This window comes from Notothenia rossii (genome assembly GCF_949606895.1).
Source record: "Notothenia rossii genome assembly, chromosome: 3".
Classification (NCBI taxonomy): Eukaryota; Metazoa; Chordata; class Actinopteri; order Perciformes; family Nototheniidae; genus Notothenia; species Notothenia rossii.
The window spans coordinates 12,336,438-12,356,437 of NC_136901.1; the positions used below are offsets into that span (position 1 = coordinate 12,336,438).

The window sequence follows — 20,000 nt, forward strand, 5'->3', positions numbered from 1 at the left end:
GTATTGTAATGGATTTGACTTAAAAATAACATTATACTCATAAAGTTATCTGAAAATATGTTGAAAAGGTCAGACAAAATGTAATTACTTTGTGTTTATAGAGCTAATAAAAGGTAAATAGACAGGTCTGAAGAACTGTTCATCGGTTTATTTTGACATACTTGTAGTTTACTTGAACATCTCCATTTTTAAACTACAGATAATTCTGATCCACTATATTTCACGGGCAAATTGTTTACTTTAACTGCTTAACACCCACAGTTACTAGCCATACTTTTCTGATATAATATTATGCAGTCCTGTACGACTATTAAACTCATTATATTTGAATTGTCTTACATACAGAAAAATACATTGAAACAATACAAAATGTGTTTGTTTGGATAATATTCTATAGTAACGTTAGAACTTTTACTTTTGAAACATAAATAACATTATAATGATGTGATTATACGACTCTACTTCTACTAAAGCAACATATTCAATGCAATACCTTTATTTAAGTACTTTCTAACGATGATATTTCTACTTTTACTCAAGTAAATATTACTTTTTCCACCTCTGGAAGTCATTTATATTTGCACAAATACCTCAAAAACTTAAAAACATTCAGAAAACCATTTCCTTTCGTAACATGTTCTAAGTGGTTTGCATTCTTTCCTTCTCTTGCATGTTTGTTTCAGTGTGTGTGTGTGTGTGTGTGTGTGTGTGTGTGTGTGTGTGTGTGTGTGTGTGTGTGTGTGTGTGTGTGTGTGTGTGTGTGTGTGTGTGTGTGTGTGTGTGTGTGTGTGTGTGTGTGTGTGTGTGTGAGCTTTGATTCTCCCCCTCTTCTTCTTCTTCTCTTTTTCTCTCCTGTGTGTCTGTGAATGCTGAACAATTGGATGCACAGGTGGTCGGTCCACTTCTCCTCTTCCAAGTGTTAGATTTCATTACAAACAGTGTTGGAGGTGGGTCGAATGTGTGTGTGTGTGTGTGTGTGTGTGTGTGTGTGTGTGTGTGTGTGTGTGTGTGTGTGTGTGTGTCTGTGTCTGTGTCTGTGTGTGTGTGTGTGTGTGTGTGTGTGTGTGTGTGTGTGTGTGTGTGTGTGTGTGTGTGTGTGTGTGTGTGTCCACGGTGGTTTTTGGTGGGGGAGTCCTCTTGACATCTGTGGGCTTATTTGAAGGAATGGATGAGACACAAGTCATTGCCGAGTTCCTGCACGGAGCGACGAAGCTTCGCCAAGAGACCAGTTGAGAGGAGATTGTCACTTTGAGATCATTTCATTTACTTATTTACTTGTTTTAAGGTAGAATAATTATAGTGATTGCACGATGTACAGTGGGAGTTTGGAGCTACCTCCTAAATGTTTACCCCTGACATCATTGAATAACTTTTTAATTATCCCACATTAGATTTAATCATATACACTTCTTCAAAGATAAATAGCAACACAAAAAAAACGTGTGTGTTCAATACCATTACGCAGCGTCCACACGGCGGTGTGCGTTGAAGCTTGCCGGTGGGCGTGTCTGAAACTCGACCAATAGCCAATCACATGAATCTCCCGCCCCGGATACACAAGCACAAAGCGAAGCGACGGAACCACAAATCGTCCTTTTTCAAAACCGCAAAAGCATCAAAACTCTCATGGACAAGTGTGTGATGAAACTACCACTTTTTGCCAATGAAAAGTTGGGAAGTACTTTTTTGCTCTAAATGTTGCCAAACAAATGAAGTTTCTAATTGGTTGTTTCCCTGCTCTGGCATTGCAGCAAGGTGTATTTTAATCCAGCAAACAAACTTGGTAGTTAAAAGGTGATTTACTACTCCACACTGTGCTTTTGGAGACACCCAGGCTTCCTCTTTTCTCTTTGTTGCAAAAGGTACGGGCTGCAGCCTGCTGCTCCACTTTGGCTCCTGGCGAAATTGTTCTTGGCAGTCCTGCGAGGCTTCTCCCTGTTATGTGCCATTTGAAAGCATTATGAAATCTGCCATCTTGACTGCGCGAAGCAAATAACAACAAGAGTGCATTGTGCGCCACCTGCTCCACACATTTAGGTGGCTTTAAATATGCAGGCGTAATGGCACCTATCCCCTCGGTCTGATGCAACACAGCTCGGGGAAGGTGTTTAGGGGCGAATAAAGGGGTTTGTAGCTCCACTTATGGCTGACATTCATCTGCCAGTGAAGCGTTTGTCATCCTTTCCCCCCCCCCCCTTGTTAAAGAACAAACATGTGAAATGACAAACTCTGGCTTCCCTGAGGCATACAGGAGGTGTGTTTCATTCTCTGTGTGTAGTTATGGCTGTGATGAGCCTTTGTTTGGCTTGAGAGAGACATGCCAGAATGGAAAACAACATAAAATATAAAGAGAGAAATCACATAAAACACAGAGCGACGAGAGAAAGGGATAGATAGGCTGATATTATACGGTCGATGTTGACCTTTTAGCCAAATATGAGTTGTCGAGGTGAGTATCTGATTTCTCTTTGACAACAATCAGAGGTGCTTTAAGTTGCTAAAGGGGGTGGTGCCAAGCTCAATGTGAAAGAAGCAGACTTTAAAAAATCTATATCAGTCAAATCCTATTATTGATTGAGGCAGAGGGAAAGTTAAGAGGAGTAGAGGTAGCCAAATACACAGAAGGGGGGGGGGGGGGGGGGGGGGTCTGTGAACATCAAACCATCTGTCCCTGAGAGTCCACACATTACTAACCTCACACACACAACATGGATGCCCTCACAGAAAACGTGTTGTCAATGCAGAAGTCAACTGCAGGACTTTAAATTTGATTAGCTTTGAGTCTCAAATATGAAAGGGTTAAGTGGAGGGAACGAATATTTAAACTCATTCTATCAATACAGAACCAATTTGAAGTCTGAAACCGGGGAAAAAAGGGTTTATAACCGGTAAAAACAGCTCGTATTTGATTAACAAAGAACTCACAGCGGTAAAAAATGAATGCCTAAAAATTCAAGTTGCAAGCCTAGAAACTTTTGGAATTAAAAACGTATATAATGTTGGAATTTTGTAGGGAAATACTGATGCAGAATGTTCTAAAGCAGTGGTTCCCAAAGTGTGGGGCGTGCGAGCTACGCTAACGGATATAAAGAGTTTTTTCAACAACAAAGTGGAGGAGAGTCCTCTCCTGTCAGACTGAGAGACTCAGTGAACGAAAGGACTCTGAGTGTTTAGATAGTTAACTTTAGTCTAAGTTATCTCAGTGGATCTCAAACGTTTTGGTCACCATTAATGTAAACAATTATTTCCGAGGCACACGTTTATATGATCATTATAGTTATACAAAAATAAGAGAATAAATGAAAAACAGGTATGAAATACTATTAAAAGGGTGATTTGTAAAATATCCATAGAGAAAAAGTAAATCTGTTTACAGTTCTGTTTCATATGGGTGTTGAGAGATGTATCCATAGATCTCTTTTTTTTGCTCTCAAAGTGCACCAGATTGATGCTTTTAACTTCAATATTTAAAAATAAATCTTCCCGGGGGAGCATCCCCCCGGACCCCCCTATGTGACGTCCACACACCACCTATAAAAATAGCACTTTACCCCTGCTTACACCTATATGCCTCGAGCCTTCATTGTAACTGTCACAATGTGTATTTGCGTGGGGATTGTTGCAGTAGAAATTTCCACTGTAGCGACCGGTACATAAATGTTTGAGCACCCTCTATGAAACGTCAAGCTACTTCGCAACACCCCAAAATAAATATCTGGCGCCGCCACTGAGCCTGACTATTTGTGTTGGGGGGGCCCCGACTTATTTATTTCTCCGAAGGGGGGGCCCTGACAGAAAAGGCTTGGGAACCCCTGGTCTAAAGGGTTACTTTCAACACAGCTATGGTTACATTGCACTTCACACTACAAAAACTCTAAATCTGATTCATCTAAATATCTCATCTTCAAGGAATCTTACCAAGCAAATGTTCACGTGTTCTATTGGCAGATGTTTGTACTTGTTTCAACACCTTTTATCTGAATCACAAAGATCTCCAAAAAGCAAGGAAACCGGCAAAAACATTAGCTTCACTTTTGCTGGTTTGTCTGTGATATAAGTGAAATGGCCAAGGTGGGTCAAGTGTATAGCAAACGTAATAATATGTGTCATCATGAACACATCAAAGTTAGAAGGCTGAAACCTGAAGGATCACATTGCTTACCCCTCTCCATCCTCACACAAACAAACATTACGCTGCTGTCTCGGAGCGTAAAAAAAAAAGCGAGCAGGGTTGGTGAATTAATGAGAAAATAACTCCGGCTTTTGTGATTTCCCACCTCATGTTAAGGGAGGGGATATTTTTGTCAGTTGTTAATTACTGTCATATGGCTACGGCACCTTTTTTCCCTGAAAATGACAGAGAATGGAGGGGTGGGTACGGATGGGGGGGGGGGAGGAAAATTAACTCGACTCTGGGAGTGTGATCCTGTCATGTACCTGATGTACAGTTAAACATGTCTTACCCTGCTCTTCATTTCAGCTAATTTATTTACGTTTTTTCATGCTTTGCAGTTCCGTGGTGTGATCACAGCTTCCAGTCACATGAGGAGGAAGAGGAGGAGGAGGAGGAGGAGGAGGAGGAGGAGTGGCTGATGCTTTAACCTCCCTAACCTTGGTGTACTGTACCTTGACTTCAGATGATGCAAAATAACGTTGGGCTACTTGTAGGATTACAAAATGAAGATTTGAAACCCCCCATAGACACTACGCTTAACATTAATGCACAACATGTGAGATATTCCTCATATAAAATACTGTAGAGCTTGCAGATTTTTTGCACAATGCTACCTCCTATAAACACTCATACTAACTCATACTTTTAAACTAACTAAACTGTGTTTATGAATTAAGCTAATTCCTTGTAAACCTTTTAACCTATTTTAACTGCATTGTATATTGAAACTGTATTGTAATATTATATTTTAAGTGTACTATGTATTATTGTATTTACCTGTCCTTAAATCATGTTTTAGAATTGTTTGTGTGATAGAGATTATGCAATGTTTTTAGTGTTTGTTGATTGTAATGTTAGCTCAAATCTGGTATAATTCATCTCTTCTCCTTTCTGAGATGTAGAAACTCTTTTGTATTTGATGCGTTAGTTAGTGACCTCTTCTGAGATGGATTAGAGAAACATAAAAGCGGTTGAAAATGACCCCGAAACCCACGCCTATATCAGCGTACATTCTCCACCTTACCCTGTATGACTCCATCTTCCCATTTTGGCCATCTGAAACTTATAATGGGCTGAGAGGTGTAGGAGAATGTGGCACTCAATAGCCGGTGAGTGTCCACTTCACACATATGGGCGGTGTAAAGGACGGAAAGTCGCTCGGCGCCTGGCTAGGGATTGTCTCCATTTCCTGGTTGACCGCTTCGGTAGCTCCCACTGAGGAGGGAGGGGTCATTACTCCTCCCATCACACACCGGCGACCTCAAACCACGGCCTGCGAACGCTAACCTTTTCTCGCCCCTCCAAATCAAATCAATAACACTTTGGCCACGAACAGGGAAACACTGTGTTGGCATTAATCACCTGCCCTTCCATGCTTGACTCTGCAGTTTGTTCCTCTGTGTCTGGGCTCTCTGTTTGCTTTGGAGGTAATGGATGGCTGGCTGTGTGTGTGGGAGACTGACTGACTGCTCTGCCTGCTGAATAACTGACTGCATTTCCAGTTGAGGCAGACAGTCATCATGAGTCCATCTCAGTTTGGTTTCAAACGTATGAAAAGCTGAATGACTACAATCCGTACAATATATGAGAGCCGTTGTCAAGGACATTTGATCCTGATGAGAACAAAAGTACAGTAAATGTGTTGCTTGTTGAGAAATATATTGTAGGTATTATTGCCTATGATACAACTGCTCTGACATTAGCTTTTTTGGCTTGCAATAAACATTTGAAGCCTACATCTTGGAAACAATTGTTTTAAGAACTCCAGAGCAGGAGAACATGTCATTAGATGTGTAGTCTGTGAGGCAAACAGTCATTATGAGAAGCTCTCTGCTTTGTTGAAAGTGTATAGTCTTAATATACAATGAGATTTAACTGTTGAGTAAAAAAACAAAAAATCGCCCAAATCTGACTGTGACCAAGAGCGTCTTACAGTCTGTACAAAACATTACATCTGTTATCATAGATAGTTGATGATGAAAATATAGAAGAGATCAAAAGGAACCAGGTATTAGGTGCCGCAAATACAATAAATGCATTACTAATAAAGAAACATATAGGTATTATAGTGTATGATAAAGCTGCCGTCACATTTGCTTTTCTAGCTTCCAAATGAAGCTTTGTAGCCATCATCATTTAAAAACCTTAAAGGACTCAGCAGGAGAATGTGCCAGTGAGGCAGACAGCCACCATGACATCATGTAGCCAAAAATCACCAAAATTACAAGTTTAACCGAAAGGGTTTTTCTGTACAACATACGAGTTCCATTATCATCGACATTCGTTCGAGACGAGAAAGAGATTTCAAGACGAACAACAAAAGAAGGATTCATTTTTCTAGGCAAGGCAAGTGCAACGTTTGTTGTTATTTATTGTCAATAAAGGTTAGTGGTTTAACATTTGAATGGGTGGAGCATGCATTGGTCTCAAAGCTCAGCATCTGGACAGACGCTCGCTCTTCTGCTCGTTGTCCCTTTAAACATACTTTTCCTCTGTGATTAGCCTATGTGCACACCAATCATTTTAATTATCTGAATAGTCATTTTAGGGTCAAAAGATTTCCCGTTTGAGCTTCTTTTGAAAATCCACATCCTGATTTGATTCGAGTGAATTCACCCCACCGTTGGCTTGCTTCACACACTCGTCAAGTGTTCCCTGTCCTTCCTGTGATTGCATTAGCGGCGCCTGATATCAGCCCTGCAGTCCCATCCACATAAATACTCCTCTCGAGGCTCTTGTGTAAGCACATACAGGTGCAGCCATAGAGGGCCTAGCATTGCGTTGGCAGGAAACAGGTGTCTGGCTATTGATAGCGTCCTGATGAGGGCGGGGGAAAGAGGGGGGCAACAAAATACAGGGTATGAAAATCAGGTGGGTTGTTGTGTGGTCCCCGGGTACAGCGACTAATAATTGTTACCAACGCTTTTGAGTCTATTTCTGTGGCCTGGTGCCAGATGGTTGCGGTTGGCGAGGAGAAAGAAAGGGAAGATAGTTGTAAAACAGGTTGTTGATTCCTGATGAAATGCGACCTCAGGGACCCCTTAACACCTGGCCATAAGAGACGGGATATTATTAACAGTGTGTAAATGTGTGTAGGAACAGTAGGTGTATGTTTTCATGCTTTCTACACACACTTCAAATGTGCAAATATCAGTTTGTTCCAAGTGTGACTTCCAGGAAAGTTAAATCTTGCGGTTTAAATGGTATATTAACAAAAGGGTTTGAGCAGCTTCGGCTCGTGACGTATGACGGTCATCGACCAATCAGAAGGACGATGCAGTCAACATGTCAATGTGTCCACTAAACTAGACAAAATGTATGACTGTGTATCAAGGTATCCTAAAATCAATGACATCATCTTTCAAGAAACTTCAAAGAACAATTGGACTTGAATGTAAGATCGATAACCAGATCAAACACCAAGGAAACACAACTATTGTGATGTCATTCCAAATAAACTCCTTAGTTCATCAGAGATCAGTTGTATTAATTCAAAGGAGCGAAAATTGTTTTCAAAGTAAAACAACAGCACCTAAATATGGAAGATACCATTCCAATGCATTTTCTCAGATATCTGCAGAAACATGTTGGTATTACGTTCAATCACATGCCAACAAAATGTCCTATTACCTCTGAGGTGTAACCCTACTGCATATCATTACTCCACACAGCGCCTCCAGTGGTGGGAAAGTGCACCTGCACCCACAAGAGGGGGAACGAAATAACCAGAGTCGACGTGAAATCGATGCCTACAACACCTTAATCTTCCAATTAAGGCTCTTCAGTGGCTGCGGTGAGATGGTAACTGTGATAAGTGCAGGTTGGAGTGAGGCGGGGGGGAGGAGGGGGGGGGGAGGAAGAGGAGGAGGTGAAACCTACACAGGTACGTCTGTCACGGGTAATTACCTTCTCAGCGCCCTAGGCTCTCCAAGCTGCCAGTCGTTTGTCTGTCAGAGAGATCAGCTTACCTCTTGTCTGGGAGAGTGTGTGTGTGTGTGTGTGTGTGTGTGTGTGTGTGTGTGTGTGTGTGTGTGTGTGTGTGTGTGTGCGTGTGTGTGTGTATGTGTGTGTGTGTGTGTGTGTGTGTGTGTGTGTGTGTGTGTGTGTGTGTGTGTGTGTGTGTGTGTGTGTGTGTGGAGGAATGTTTCAGTGTGTGTGTGTTTGGAGAAAGTGAATCTGATGTGGCAACAAGGAGATCATCTGTACAAGTGAGCGCGTGTGGGGAGAAAGTGTGCGTACAGGTGTGTTTGCACAAATGCGTGGGAAGCTGCGGTGCGTGTGTGGAGGACGTGGTAAGCGTGTGTGTATGTCTGCCTGCAGGAACTGTAATTGAAAAGTGTGTGTTGACTCTACAGAATTTTTGTATGACAGGTGTGTGAAGGAAGAAAGTGTGAGTGACAGACTTTAAAAGAACATTTGCGTGTCAATAGAAAGTGTGATAGGGTGCCAAGTAAAACAGCATGTACCTGTAGAGGGAAGTGAGTAGGAGTGAAATAAAAAAATGTGTGTGTGTTTGCCCCCTCCTCCACACACACACAGATACACACACCTTTGTCGATCCCACAAAGTGAAAAGGTAACGGGCCAAGGGGAGGGATTGTTGTGCAAACAGGCGAACACAAAGGAGGTGTGTGTGTGTGTTAAGAGGCGGCGGGCAGGTAATAGAGCAGACATAATGGGAGCTAAGTACCTGTAATCCTTGGAGATATCACTCCAGACAAGAGGGGAACTCTGGGTAATTCCCTCCGGTTGGTTGTAATTGGTCCCTCGCCAGGTTGGAGTGTGTGTGTCGTATGTGTGGGGGTGCAGGGTGTTTGGGGCGAAGTATCAGGTGTGAGAGGGCGTCAGCTGCACTGAGTGCCTCCTATTGATCCAGGAGAGGGACCCTGTGTGTGTGTGTGTGTGTGTGTGTGTGTGTGTGTGTGTGTGTGTGTGTGTGTGTGTGTGTGTGTGTGTGTGTGTGTGTGTGTGTGTGTGTGTGTGTGTGTGTGTGTGTGTGTGTGTGTGTGTGTGTGTGTGTGTGTGTGTGTGTGTGTGTGTGTGTGTGTGTGTGTGTGTGTGTGTGACCCAAATTCAGTAGGAGGCATCTGGTAGAAAAAAAGGCACCTACCTGCTCCACCAGGAGAGGGGGCAGGTGGATGAAAGGTGGATGGAGAGATGATGATAATCAGGATGATGATGATACTCAGCTGTTAGCTCAAGCCCCCTTGTATATCCTGCAAACACAAAGGAAAACATTTTTAACTAGTATCACACACGTCTTATAGAGTACAACTTTCAAAATATCCATTCAGTGATTTATTACAGTTGACTAGTGATAACATTCACAGTTACAATATATATATATATCTTTTTTTTTGCAACATTTTTTTACATATATTTCTCAATCTGGGATTTTTTGGGTGTTTCAAAAAAAGAAAAAGCGATAAATGCCCAGACAAAAACATATACACTCAATAAAAAAGATAATTCATTGAATTTGTATTTTAAATGACTTGTTTGACGGACTGTGAAGCATCATTTAGAACAAAGCCCTTGTGAAAATCACTTGTTTAAAACCAACAAAAAGCCTCTTAAAACGATATGTTTGTCTTCCATATATCACAATGTTTGCTTTATATTACATCTTTACACATTCCTACGTTATAGCAATGACGTGTCAATTGTTTCTTGCTTTGAAAAACATGTGTCCCTGCGAGTTGCTGAAGCATGAGTCAATGTCAATGAGAGTACATGATTAAATTAAGGATATGTGAGAAAGATGTTGTGTGTGTGTGTGTGTGTGTGTGTGTGTGTGTGTGTGTGTGTGTGTGTGTGTGTGTGTTTGTGTGTGTGTGTGTGTGTGTGTGTGTAGTCACAATGCTTACACATGCATGCATTCCTAGCACATATGCGTGTGTGTGTGTGTGTGTGTGTGTGTGTGTGTGTGTGTGTGTGTGTGTGTGTCCCATTTCTTCTGGATATCTGCTAATTGTGCATTTCAATTCTGCTCAAGTGACTCTTTAAACGCAAAACAGATACTGAGAGTTTGAGCGCCGAGAGCGACGGCGAAGGAGAGGAGACAGGAGGGGAGGAAAAAAAAAAAGAAACGCAAAGAGATAAGAAACAGGAAAGACAGCTGCTCTTTTCCCTCTCATTTCATCCAGTTATTGGTTAACTCGGTGGAAAGAAAGTAAATGTTCAAGGGATTTCAGGTCGGCCCCTGCCTCCGCTAAGGTAGACATGCGCTCCACTTGAGGTCTAATTCAACTCTTGTGTAGTATTGATCGCCGCGGCCGCCACCAGGGAGCCCGCCGGTCTTTCCTCGGACCAAAAGGTAGACAACGGTGAGAGAAAAACGTGTTGTAAAATGCCTCTCTCCCTCATCCACTCCCCTGTTGATATCAAGCTGCTGCTCCGTCTTCTTCTACCCACTTTTGAGTGCATTTTCCCCTTCAGGTGATGGAACACCTTTGGAGAAAAAAAAAAAAAAAAGGCCGCATGGACTTGCAGGTTTTACTGCTCAGAGACTGGATGTTGAAAAAGAACCATATGTTTGTCAAGTGGTGAATTTGACATGCATTTATGTAAGTAAGTGTGTTTTTAGCTACTGTCTAGGACTAGGAGCTGATTCAGCAGCACTGAGTGGGGGGGTGGAGTTTTGGTGGGTAGGGGGAGGTGGATGGACGGGTTGCAGAGAGGTGATGCCGGTGGTGGACTCGAGGCGGGATGGGAGCAAGGGGGCTGGGGGGTCCTGGAAGCAGCGGTACCTGCGATGAGAAAAATATGGATTCCTGTCGGCAAGACAAATTGATCTCCAGTGTGTGGGAGGAGCAGAGAGGGCCTCTGAAGGGAAATCTGCTGAGAGGAGGGCAAGAAGCACGAAGGAGAAGACAGGGCTGGACTTCAAGTTTTCAGAGTGTGTGTGCGTGTGTGCGTGTGCGTGTGCGTGTGCGTGTGCGTGTGTGTGTGTGTGTTTGTGTGTGTGTGTGTGTGTGTGTGAAGAGGTAGCAAACACCCATACAGCAGCTACACAGAGCTATGACTACAGATGCCTTAGTTGTTGGTGGTTTGTCTAAAGCTAATGACTCTAAAATGATGCAGAGGATATTATTGGTGGATTATGTCAATGTGCATGTACAGCACTAACATATGCATGTGTGTGGGTTGCTGTGTGTGTGCCACGGCTCCAGACACCTGTTACTACCCACATGCATACACACACTGCCATGTAAACAGGAAAGAGGGTTATGCAAGCAGAACTCTCTCCTTTGGGGAATAGTGCAGGTTTCTATGTCTTACCCCTGATATAAGGTACACTGCATAACATAACGTATAATCCATCACCTTTTCACACCAGTTGATGTTGTAATTGTCTATCGCACATAGCAGTGATCTTACTTATATCTAGGGAATGAAAGCTTTGACATTTGCCGCTTTACACACCGTGTAGGAGATCAAATAGCGACAAAGACACCACAAAGCCAAACTTCATTAGGAGCATAGCCACGGAAAAAGAAGGAAGAGAGATGATCATGTAAATATGGGACTGCCGCACACGGGAACAGCAGCGTTTTATGTCTAAGAGCATCAGAGGCTTCATGCATAAACCATGTGACAGCAAAGGTAAATGTCACAAACACACACAAATCCCACCGACTGCTTATCTCTCCATCTAAGAACCCATAAATCAAGCACAAAAAATGAAGGAGACACATTTCAGGATTCTCCAAAATGCAATAACACCATTGTTGCTCCTGAACTACCCGACTACTGCAGATGTTTGCATCTGTTAAGGCGGCTGGAAAGGTTGCCTCGGAGCGCCTGACACCGTTATCGCGGGATTGGCACCTGTCAGGGCGGATTCAAACCCTCGTGGTGAGTAACGCTGACAGACAGGGCGGACCTCAGGGAGCACCCGTGGGTCCCCTGGCCTCCCTGAGTGGGTGGGTGGATGTGTGAGAAAAGTAAAAATAAAACAAATGCGGTTTTTGTTCACGCACATTGCAAAGAAGTCCGTCAGTTGTATAATTTAATACCAAATAAGAAAGATCAAATCAGAAAGCTTTATTTATCAAGGGGGTCATTGGGTTTCAGGACAGTTGGATCATATTAGTATAATATATATATATATTTTTGAACATATCTAACAGACATAGTAAGAATGTGCAATACAAAATATAAAATAAAGATATTTATATAGATGGATAAAGTTAAAGTTAAAATGTCTAATAAAGATCATGGAAATAAATAATTATATTTAAACATATTAAGTGCTGTATTAGTATTAATAAGATATTAATGCTGACTCCTGTAGTTTATTTCTTAATTAAAGAATAAAAAAAATTCTATGTACATTTTTCTTATCCTTACAGTATGACATATTTCTCTCTTTTAAAAAACATTTAAAATATTCCAGTATGTCATCTTTTGAAAAGGTTAACATTTAACGTTTCTGTTCAAAATAATTACGTTTTTTTTGCAATTTGCTTTGATTTCCATCAATCTACCTGTGGCAGAAATGATTTGAAACTTCAAGGAATTGAAGAAAAATGACTGTAAAAAGACAGAATGAAAAGATCTGTTAAGGCGTTCAGTTTATCATTAACTAAATTAGAGCTTCTTTAAAACTGAAGCCCTGGCCATTTATTTTATTTATTTATTTCTGGTCCGGACGTCGGGGTCAAAGCAGTGGAATAAGCACCTCCTTATTGAAGAAGACAAGAGCAATGATCGATGCCAATCGCGTAATCAGGCTTTATTTGAAGGGGGTCGTTGATTCTCAGTCCATCAAGGTTAAGAGTGCGGCACTTGTCACGGCGTGATTTATTATTGCCAGGAGCAGACGAACAACGTCGCATGCCAAAGGGGGGGAGAGGGGGGGGGGGAGGGGGGTGGATTGGGAGCGTGGCCACGAAGCCCCTGCCGTTTGTATTAATAAGTACAGACGTTACGTGTGAGGCGCATTTTAGAAATTACCCTTGAAAAATTAGCATGTCACGATCAATCGTCATCAAATGATTCAAGGGGGCGTGGCCTGGCCTTGTTTTAAATGGGATTCATCAGCACATCCACAGAGGGTAAACTAATGGACTGTTATTCTGATGTCTTTAGAGTCATTTCACCCTCTTTGTTTCAAGTGTGTGACTTTTGCAAATAACCCTCGACAGTGATTGCATTGCTTTCACATAAAAACGCACTATTACAATTGAAATTGAGCTACAAATTTAACCAAAATGACTTTTTCTGACAGAGAGTATAAGGTAAACAGTGAAAAATAGCTTTTTAATACACGATGAGGACTTAATGATAGTGATAATATCAGTTTCATCCTCATTTGGCAGCTGCTTTATCATCCTCACTATGAATGAACGTGACGTCTAAATGTGAAATGTAAATCTTTCAGTTTGGCCGAGCTATGACTGATGCCTATTTACAAACAGAAGTACGCCTGTCCGTGAGAACACAGTGGTATATGGGAGACCAATGGAGCGGAAAGTACATTTTTCATCCCGTTCCCCTCTGTTTGTGCTCCTCTTACACACACTACACAACAGGGAACACATGTAATGCATCACGCCGTGATTTCTGACAGCGAGGTAGAGGTAATAACTTCAGGAAGCCGGCTCCCCTTCTTTTTTCCTTCTCCCTTCATCCGCCCCTCTCTTATGTCAGCCATCGATCTGGTGGCTGGAGACAACTCATTTCATCGCCGTGACACGCCATGATGGAGCGGCGCGCCCTCAACCCCTCGACTTATTCCCGGCCCTGTGCTCCAGCACGCCTCCGCCCGGAGAGGCAGTGTGTCGGACGCTTGGCGAGTCTATTGATCTGCCACGGGTGGACGGGCTCAGAGACGCTGACGTTACTCCGTGCTGCCGCTTTTCTTCATTTCTGTGGGACTCGTCATACTGCCTCGCTCTCTGTCACCATCTCTCACACCCTGACACTTACTGTGGGAATTTACTTTGTTCTGTAACATGGGACATGGTGTAAATGTTATATTATCTTCCACTGTACTCTAACTTTAATTAAATGCAACTTTAGTTTCAGTCAGTTGTGTTTGATAAGATTTAATTTCTATGTATGTTGTGCTTTTTTTTGGCAACAGAATTGTTCCATCGTGCAGCATTATGGCTCTTTTCTGGTAGCCACAGCTTAAACATGATCTTAGTTGTTTCCAAGAATGATTAGGAACATAGAAATAAATAATAATAAATGAAGAAACATTTTAGAATAAAAGGGAAATAAAAAAAGGTTTTCAGAGAATTCTAGCCAATAGGATAAACAACACAGACAACAAGACTTTAATTCCATTTGGTGGAGAAAATATTTTACAGAATTTTTTATATGGCCGTTTTCTTGTTAGCCACAGCTTAAACATGGCGTTGCATTCATTGCCTTGGTTATTTCCAATTAAATAATAATTTAAAAAAAGTTTTCCAGACAATCTTTAAGAACAGCAAGACCCTAATTCCACTTGGTGGCGATAGGGTTGAAGGAATTGAACCCAGAACCTGTACTTTTAACTACCGAACCCAGATTAGTGCCTTGCTCCAGCCATGCTCCCTCCCCAGCAGTGTTAGCGCCTGACTGTCAGTTTGTTGTGTTTGGTGTTGCCCCCCCCCCCCCTCCCCACCCCCCGAGGCTGTACAGGTCATCCTGATTTCTGCACAAGTGTTGAACCTAACACCTGACCCCGAGGCTTTACCGGAAAGATCCAAACCCGTCCTGACACATGACTACAAACGGGCATAAACACTAACACCCCCCCCCCCCCCTTCCTCCTCCTCCCTTTTTGCTGAATATTGCTCCGCTTAAAAAAAACCACAGCTACATATTCATGGTGTCAGACGGGAGAAACACGTGTAAGGTAAAATAAAGAAAAAAAACGAGTGCTGATTTTATGCTCATTATGGTAAATGTGTGCGAGTGTGAGACGGTGTGTGCATGCATGTAATTGTGTGTGTGAGTGTGTGAGTCAGTGCATGAATGCTAGGCTAAAGTCAAGAGCTTAATGCAAATTGTCCTGTCACTTCATTTATTGCAGGATGGGTAGACGTGTGTGTTTGTGTGTATGTGTGTGAGGTGAGAGAGGAGGGAATCAGACTGAATCTCCTCACAAAACACACACACACACACACTTTCGTTGGTAGAACCTCGAGGCTAAGCTGAGCCTCAACCTGAACTTGGGAGTTCATTTTGTTTCTCTACGTCTGGAGCAAAAAGAAATAGCCTAGGGATATTTCTTTTTTTTTTTGTCTTCTTTCCAGCCTGCCTGTTCACTTAATGTTTCAGTAAAACCTCCAGAATTATAGGCAGAAAGGTAATTTGTCAGCGAGGAAGCTTTATTTTCCCAATTGCTCTGACAGTCAACCTTGCTTGTGAGATCTTTCCTTCGGCGAATGTGTTTCTTTTTCTGTTTTTTCGGTGTGTGTGCGCAGCCTGGGTGAAAGTGTGGAAGGTCCCTAATAAATCAGACAAGGAAGAAGATGAAAATCATGAAAATAAGAGAGCGGGAAAAGGTTAGGGGAAGCTAAAATATCCCAAAACAGTTAAGCAGCCAACCTCTCAATAATAACAATAATTCACTTTTTACATTGGACTGTTCGAGCCCGAGGTTGAAGAGAATTTAAATCACCCCTTTTGCAAATAGAAGTGCGACCCTTTAAAACCTCCATTACAGGTGTAAAAAAACGTTATCGTCGTCTTTGTGGCTTCCAGTGCTCTTGCTACGTGTAAGAGCGCGGCCTCTGAGTATTAGCGGAGGCGGTTTAAGAGAAAAAGTTCATTAAATACCTCGGGGATTAGCTGCCAGAGTTGGTCTGGAACGGTTCAAACCTTTTGCACCTGCTTCACCCTGCGCTCACTCTCACTGCTGCCTTTTTTCGCTTATAAAAGAGGAATCCCACACACAATCTCCACCCCGAATGGTAATGAAATCAGCCAATTTAGCCTGAAACATAAAGTTGCTGGGCGAGGATGGATGGCATCGAAGCATCCACTCAAAAGTTGACTTGAGACAGAGAGAGCAGCACCCGTGTGAGGGGGGGGGGAGAGAGTTCCAGAGAGGTGGGCAAATCTGCGAGGCGCTGGAGCTGAGAGGGAGAGCTAGTCACCTCATCAGGCGTAGATTTTACAGCCCCCGTTGCCCTAATCCTGACAAGCCGTCCGCCATTAGAGAGGCTGCTCCTCCCAACCCCCCCCCCCCCTTCTCCTCCTTAACTTCCCTCCCTTTGTAAGAGAAGGGGATTTCATCCTGCTGCTGAAGAGGTCAAGCAGAGGATGTATTTGTTTCATTTAAAGGGCACCTATTATGCACAATCCACTTTTTCATGTCTGTGTCTAAGTGTCCCCTCTGCGTTAAGAGATTCTGACAGTTTCAGAAAAAAAAAGACCCCCTCTCTTTTTGTCCTGATCCATTTAAATAAAAACCTGTCTGAAAATGAGATGATCAGATTTCGGCCACTTTATGATGTCATAACGATTGTGTAACCATTAGCCAATCAGCAACCAAGGTAACCCCCAGATTTGTATCACATTCAACATCAAGGGTGGTGATTAGGACCTCTGTGTTTCTCTCACACACATATACTGTTTCTGTTTGTTTTCTAGGTGGGATCTAAATCAATATTCCAACTCCAGGAGCCTTCAGAAGGCAGCCAAAAGTAGCCAAGTGAAAATACTTGTTTGGGCGATCGAAGTGAAAGGAGCATTGGATTTTGTTTTTGGTTTCAAAACAAAAGAATTATGATCATGGAAGCGCAGACACAAACAGAAACACAATGCAACAGTCCATATTTGGCTTTAATTAATTGCTTAATGCCAATAATAGTGCCGTAATGGGATGCTAATTACAGTGTAATTATGTAAACGATGGTTAACTATGATGATCAACGCTCAAATTAGCATTCAAATCATTTCAGCGAAGGACCCACCTCTCATAATTACATTAAAAGATGTACACAACTTTGAAATGCGAGCGGGAGAAGAACATTTTCTTGTGTAGCAGGAGATGTGCAAATGCCCTCCTCTTCCTCCTCCTCCTCCTCCTCCAACGCTACACAAACATCACCCGTTCCTCCACCTCTGTACTTTTTTTTTTTTTTTACAGGCAGAATCCACGGAAACATCTGTTAAGTAGGAGCAAATGTCAGCTAATTATTTCACCAAAGCATGTTTTTAATTGATCAACAGGGGAACAGCTGTAGAGTGGGTTTCTCGCGTCACGCCTGCGCTGAGAGTGAAGACGGAGGTGGGGGGGGGGAGGAGGAGGAGGAAGGTGGGGGGGAGACAAGAGAGCACTGAAACCTCCACCCTCGTCCTCCAAACCGTTGAGAGAGAGGGTTGACCCGCCGCTCTAATTACTTCTATCAGTGCCAACCTGTGAACGATGCCTTCACACAGTCAAGGGAGGAGCGCTCGTGTTAAACTTTGATCAAACGGATATTAACAGGTTCAGATTGAACGCACAGACCTTTGTTTTAACCGGGAAAATATATAATATAAGCAGCTGCTGCTCAAGTTATAAACAGTTGTTAGGGTACTGAAACAAGGCACTCACACTGCCATATTTGGGGTTTAACATTTACACATAAAAGACATTCATTCAGATGTATCAGAATGTTCATGAATGACATAACGTCTTTCAGAAGGTCCGAGAAGGAGACAAAAGGTGATTCTGCTCATAGGATTTCACTTTAGGAGTGGGAAGCTTTGATAAGGCTGTAAATACATTTCTATGACTCAGCGATGACTCGGCTGAATCTTGAGATTTATTTCCAAACACACTTTCAACCTCCAATTTGTAGCATTTCATATTCACTGTTTACCTCATTTTTACTGAAGGATGACAGAGCTTATTAAACAAATAAAAACACTGGATTTAAATTAGCTATCTCTTATTTTTTGGGAGTGTAAAAACAAGCATTTAAAGGTTTATTTATATCTGTGTTGCTCAACAGGTGAAGCAGGATCAAACAAATAAACACCCTCACAGCTCCAGGAGGCATTGTGGGTAAAGGTGTCGTGTGGTTGACATATGTTGTTTCGCTCGCTGACTTTCTATTCAGTGAAAACACAAACTTAGACTGAGGCGACCACTTCCAGGTAAGAGTGTCTCATCGGCTGACAGCTCAGGAGCGTTTGATTTGTTGTGAGCCGAGCGGGGCGAACAGAGTGTTTGTTTTTGCTGCTCCTATTTCTGTCACATCCAGGTAAGGGGATCAGGGAGAGGTGAAGGCCCAGGGTAGACACGCAAATCTGGGTTAACCTCCGCAGATGCTGTCCCTCCAGGCTGGTTGTGAACCGTGGAGCTCGAGTCGGTTACACGCCTACCCTTTATGGCCATGTAACTGTGAGACTTTTAAAATACAGCTACAGGCACTTTTTACATGACGTGTGTCACAAACAAAACGCACAAAAAAACGCACATCACGAGTGCTTTTCATCACAGAGACGCATTAATTGAGGAGTTGTGCTTCGGGCGACATGAAAATATAGGTCCAATATTTGCTATAGATAATGATTGTGATGGGTGTTTGGAGGGGGCAGGTAGTGAAGAGTGGGTTTACCACAATGTGAAAACAAGGTAGATAGCTGGGTGACACTAACCAAAATAGGTCCATGTGAAAGAAGTATAACCAAACCAAGGAGATGAGGCAGAGAGAGGACTCATAGCCTTTTGTTTTTGTTCTTACAAAATATAAGTGTGGTTTCGAACTACTTGCTTAAAGCTTTCACTATGTATACAAACTTGTGTTCTCATTATACTGGATCTGAATCAATCTGTAATCATTTGCTCTCGTAGGCGTTCAAATATAAAAATGTCTATTTAAAAGTAGGGTGAAATTTAAGAACCATGTAAATAAAATCGTTCTAAAAGTCATGCTATATGTACAAAGGCCTTAGCAGCACAGGCAAGCACATTGTTTCAAACTAGGACCATTTTTAGCACAAAAGAAAAGAAAAAATGAGACAAGAAAAAAAGAATAACATGTATTTCCTTTTCTCCACCTTTTGTACGCAGCACAGAATTCCCAGTAGCGTTTTCTGGGAGGGTTTTTTGTTCTTCTTTTGTGGTCAACTTCTCCACACTCCTGGTGAAAGAGTGGAGAAGATGAAGAGCGAGAGGCGGGGAAAGAAAAGAGAGAAATCTTCCAACTGGCAGCAGTATGGACTAGAAGAAGCTCAAGCATGACTAAAAAGTACATTCACTGCTAGTCAGTGAATTTTGCTCCCTATTTGTCACTGCCACCTTGGAGAGCAGTAAGCATTAATAATACATGGGAGCTGGGGGAATCTATTAGAGGCTACCCTTGCGGAGAGGAATCAGACGGAGGCAGGAGCTGTTAGGCAGCGAGAGTGCGAGGGTTGGGTTGGAGAGATGGAGAGGAACAGCAGGCCTGGGTGCTCCAACCATGCCCCTCTTATTTATCCAGGAGAGGTTGAAAGGGTGGGGGGGGTGCTGGTGGAGGTGTCAGGTGTGGCTCATGTGATGCATCATTGGAGAGAGAAGGAAGGAGAAGAGTGCCATGGTGAGAGGAACCTCAGGACACAGCTGTAATTGAGTTCATTGATCAAATAGAGAAGGAGGAGGGAAGTGGAGAAAGAAAAAAAACGGACACACTGTTACCTAGCCGTGCGTTCAAGCAACTCAACAAACTAAAAGAAGTCAGTTTATGTTATTGGACCTGGGAAACGCAGGCAGATTGTAACCTCTCTGCCACTTTGTTCTGATCAGGATATACATGTATTTATTCAATGCGTGGCTAAATGAGCTAAATCAAAGCAACATCATCATCAGCAAATATTGATTTCTGAAATATACTGAACAAAAGACACATTGA

General features: G+C 42.5%; 1 protein-coding gene across 3 annotated transcripts in view; it reads right to left on the reverse strand.

The window, feature by feature from the left end:
* The window catches only part of LOC307031291 (uncharacterized protein), a 247,408-nt gene that overhangs the window by 129,417 nt on the left and 97,991 nt on the right, over nt 1-20,000 (reverse strand). For all 3 annotated transcript variants that reach the window (XM_079668260.1, XM_079668258.1, XM_079668259.1), the window contains exon 4: nt 9,284-9,389. In XM_079668260.1, coding sequence (XP_079524386.1) covers nt 9,366-9,389 — 24 coding nt within the window. In that variant the 3' untranslated portion in view covers nt 9,284-9,365. The remainder of the gene's footprint in view (nt 1-9,283; nt 9,390-20,000) is intronic.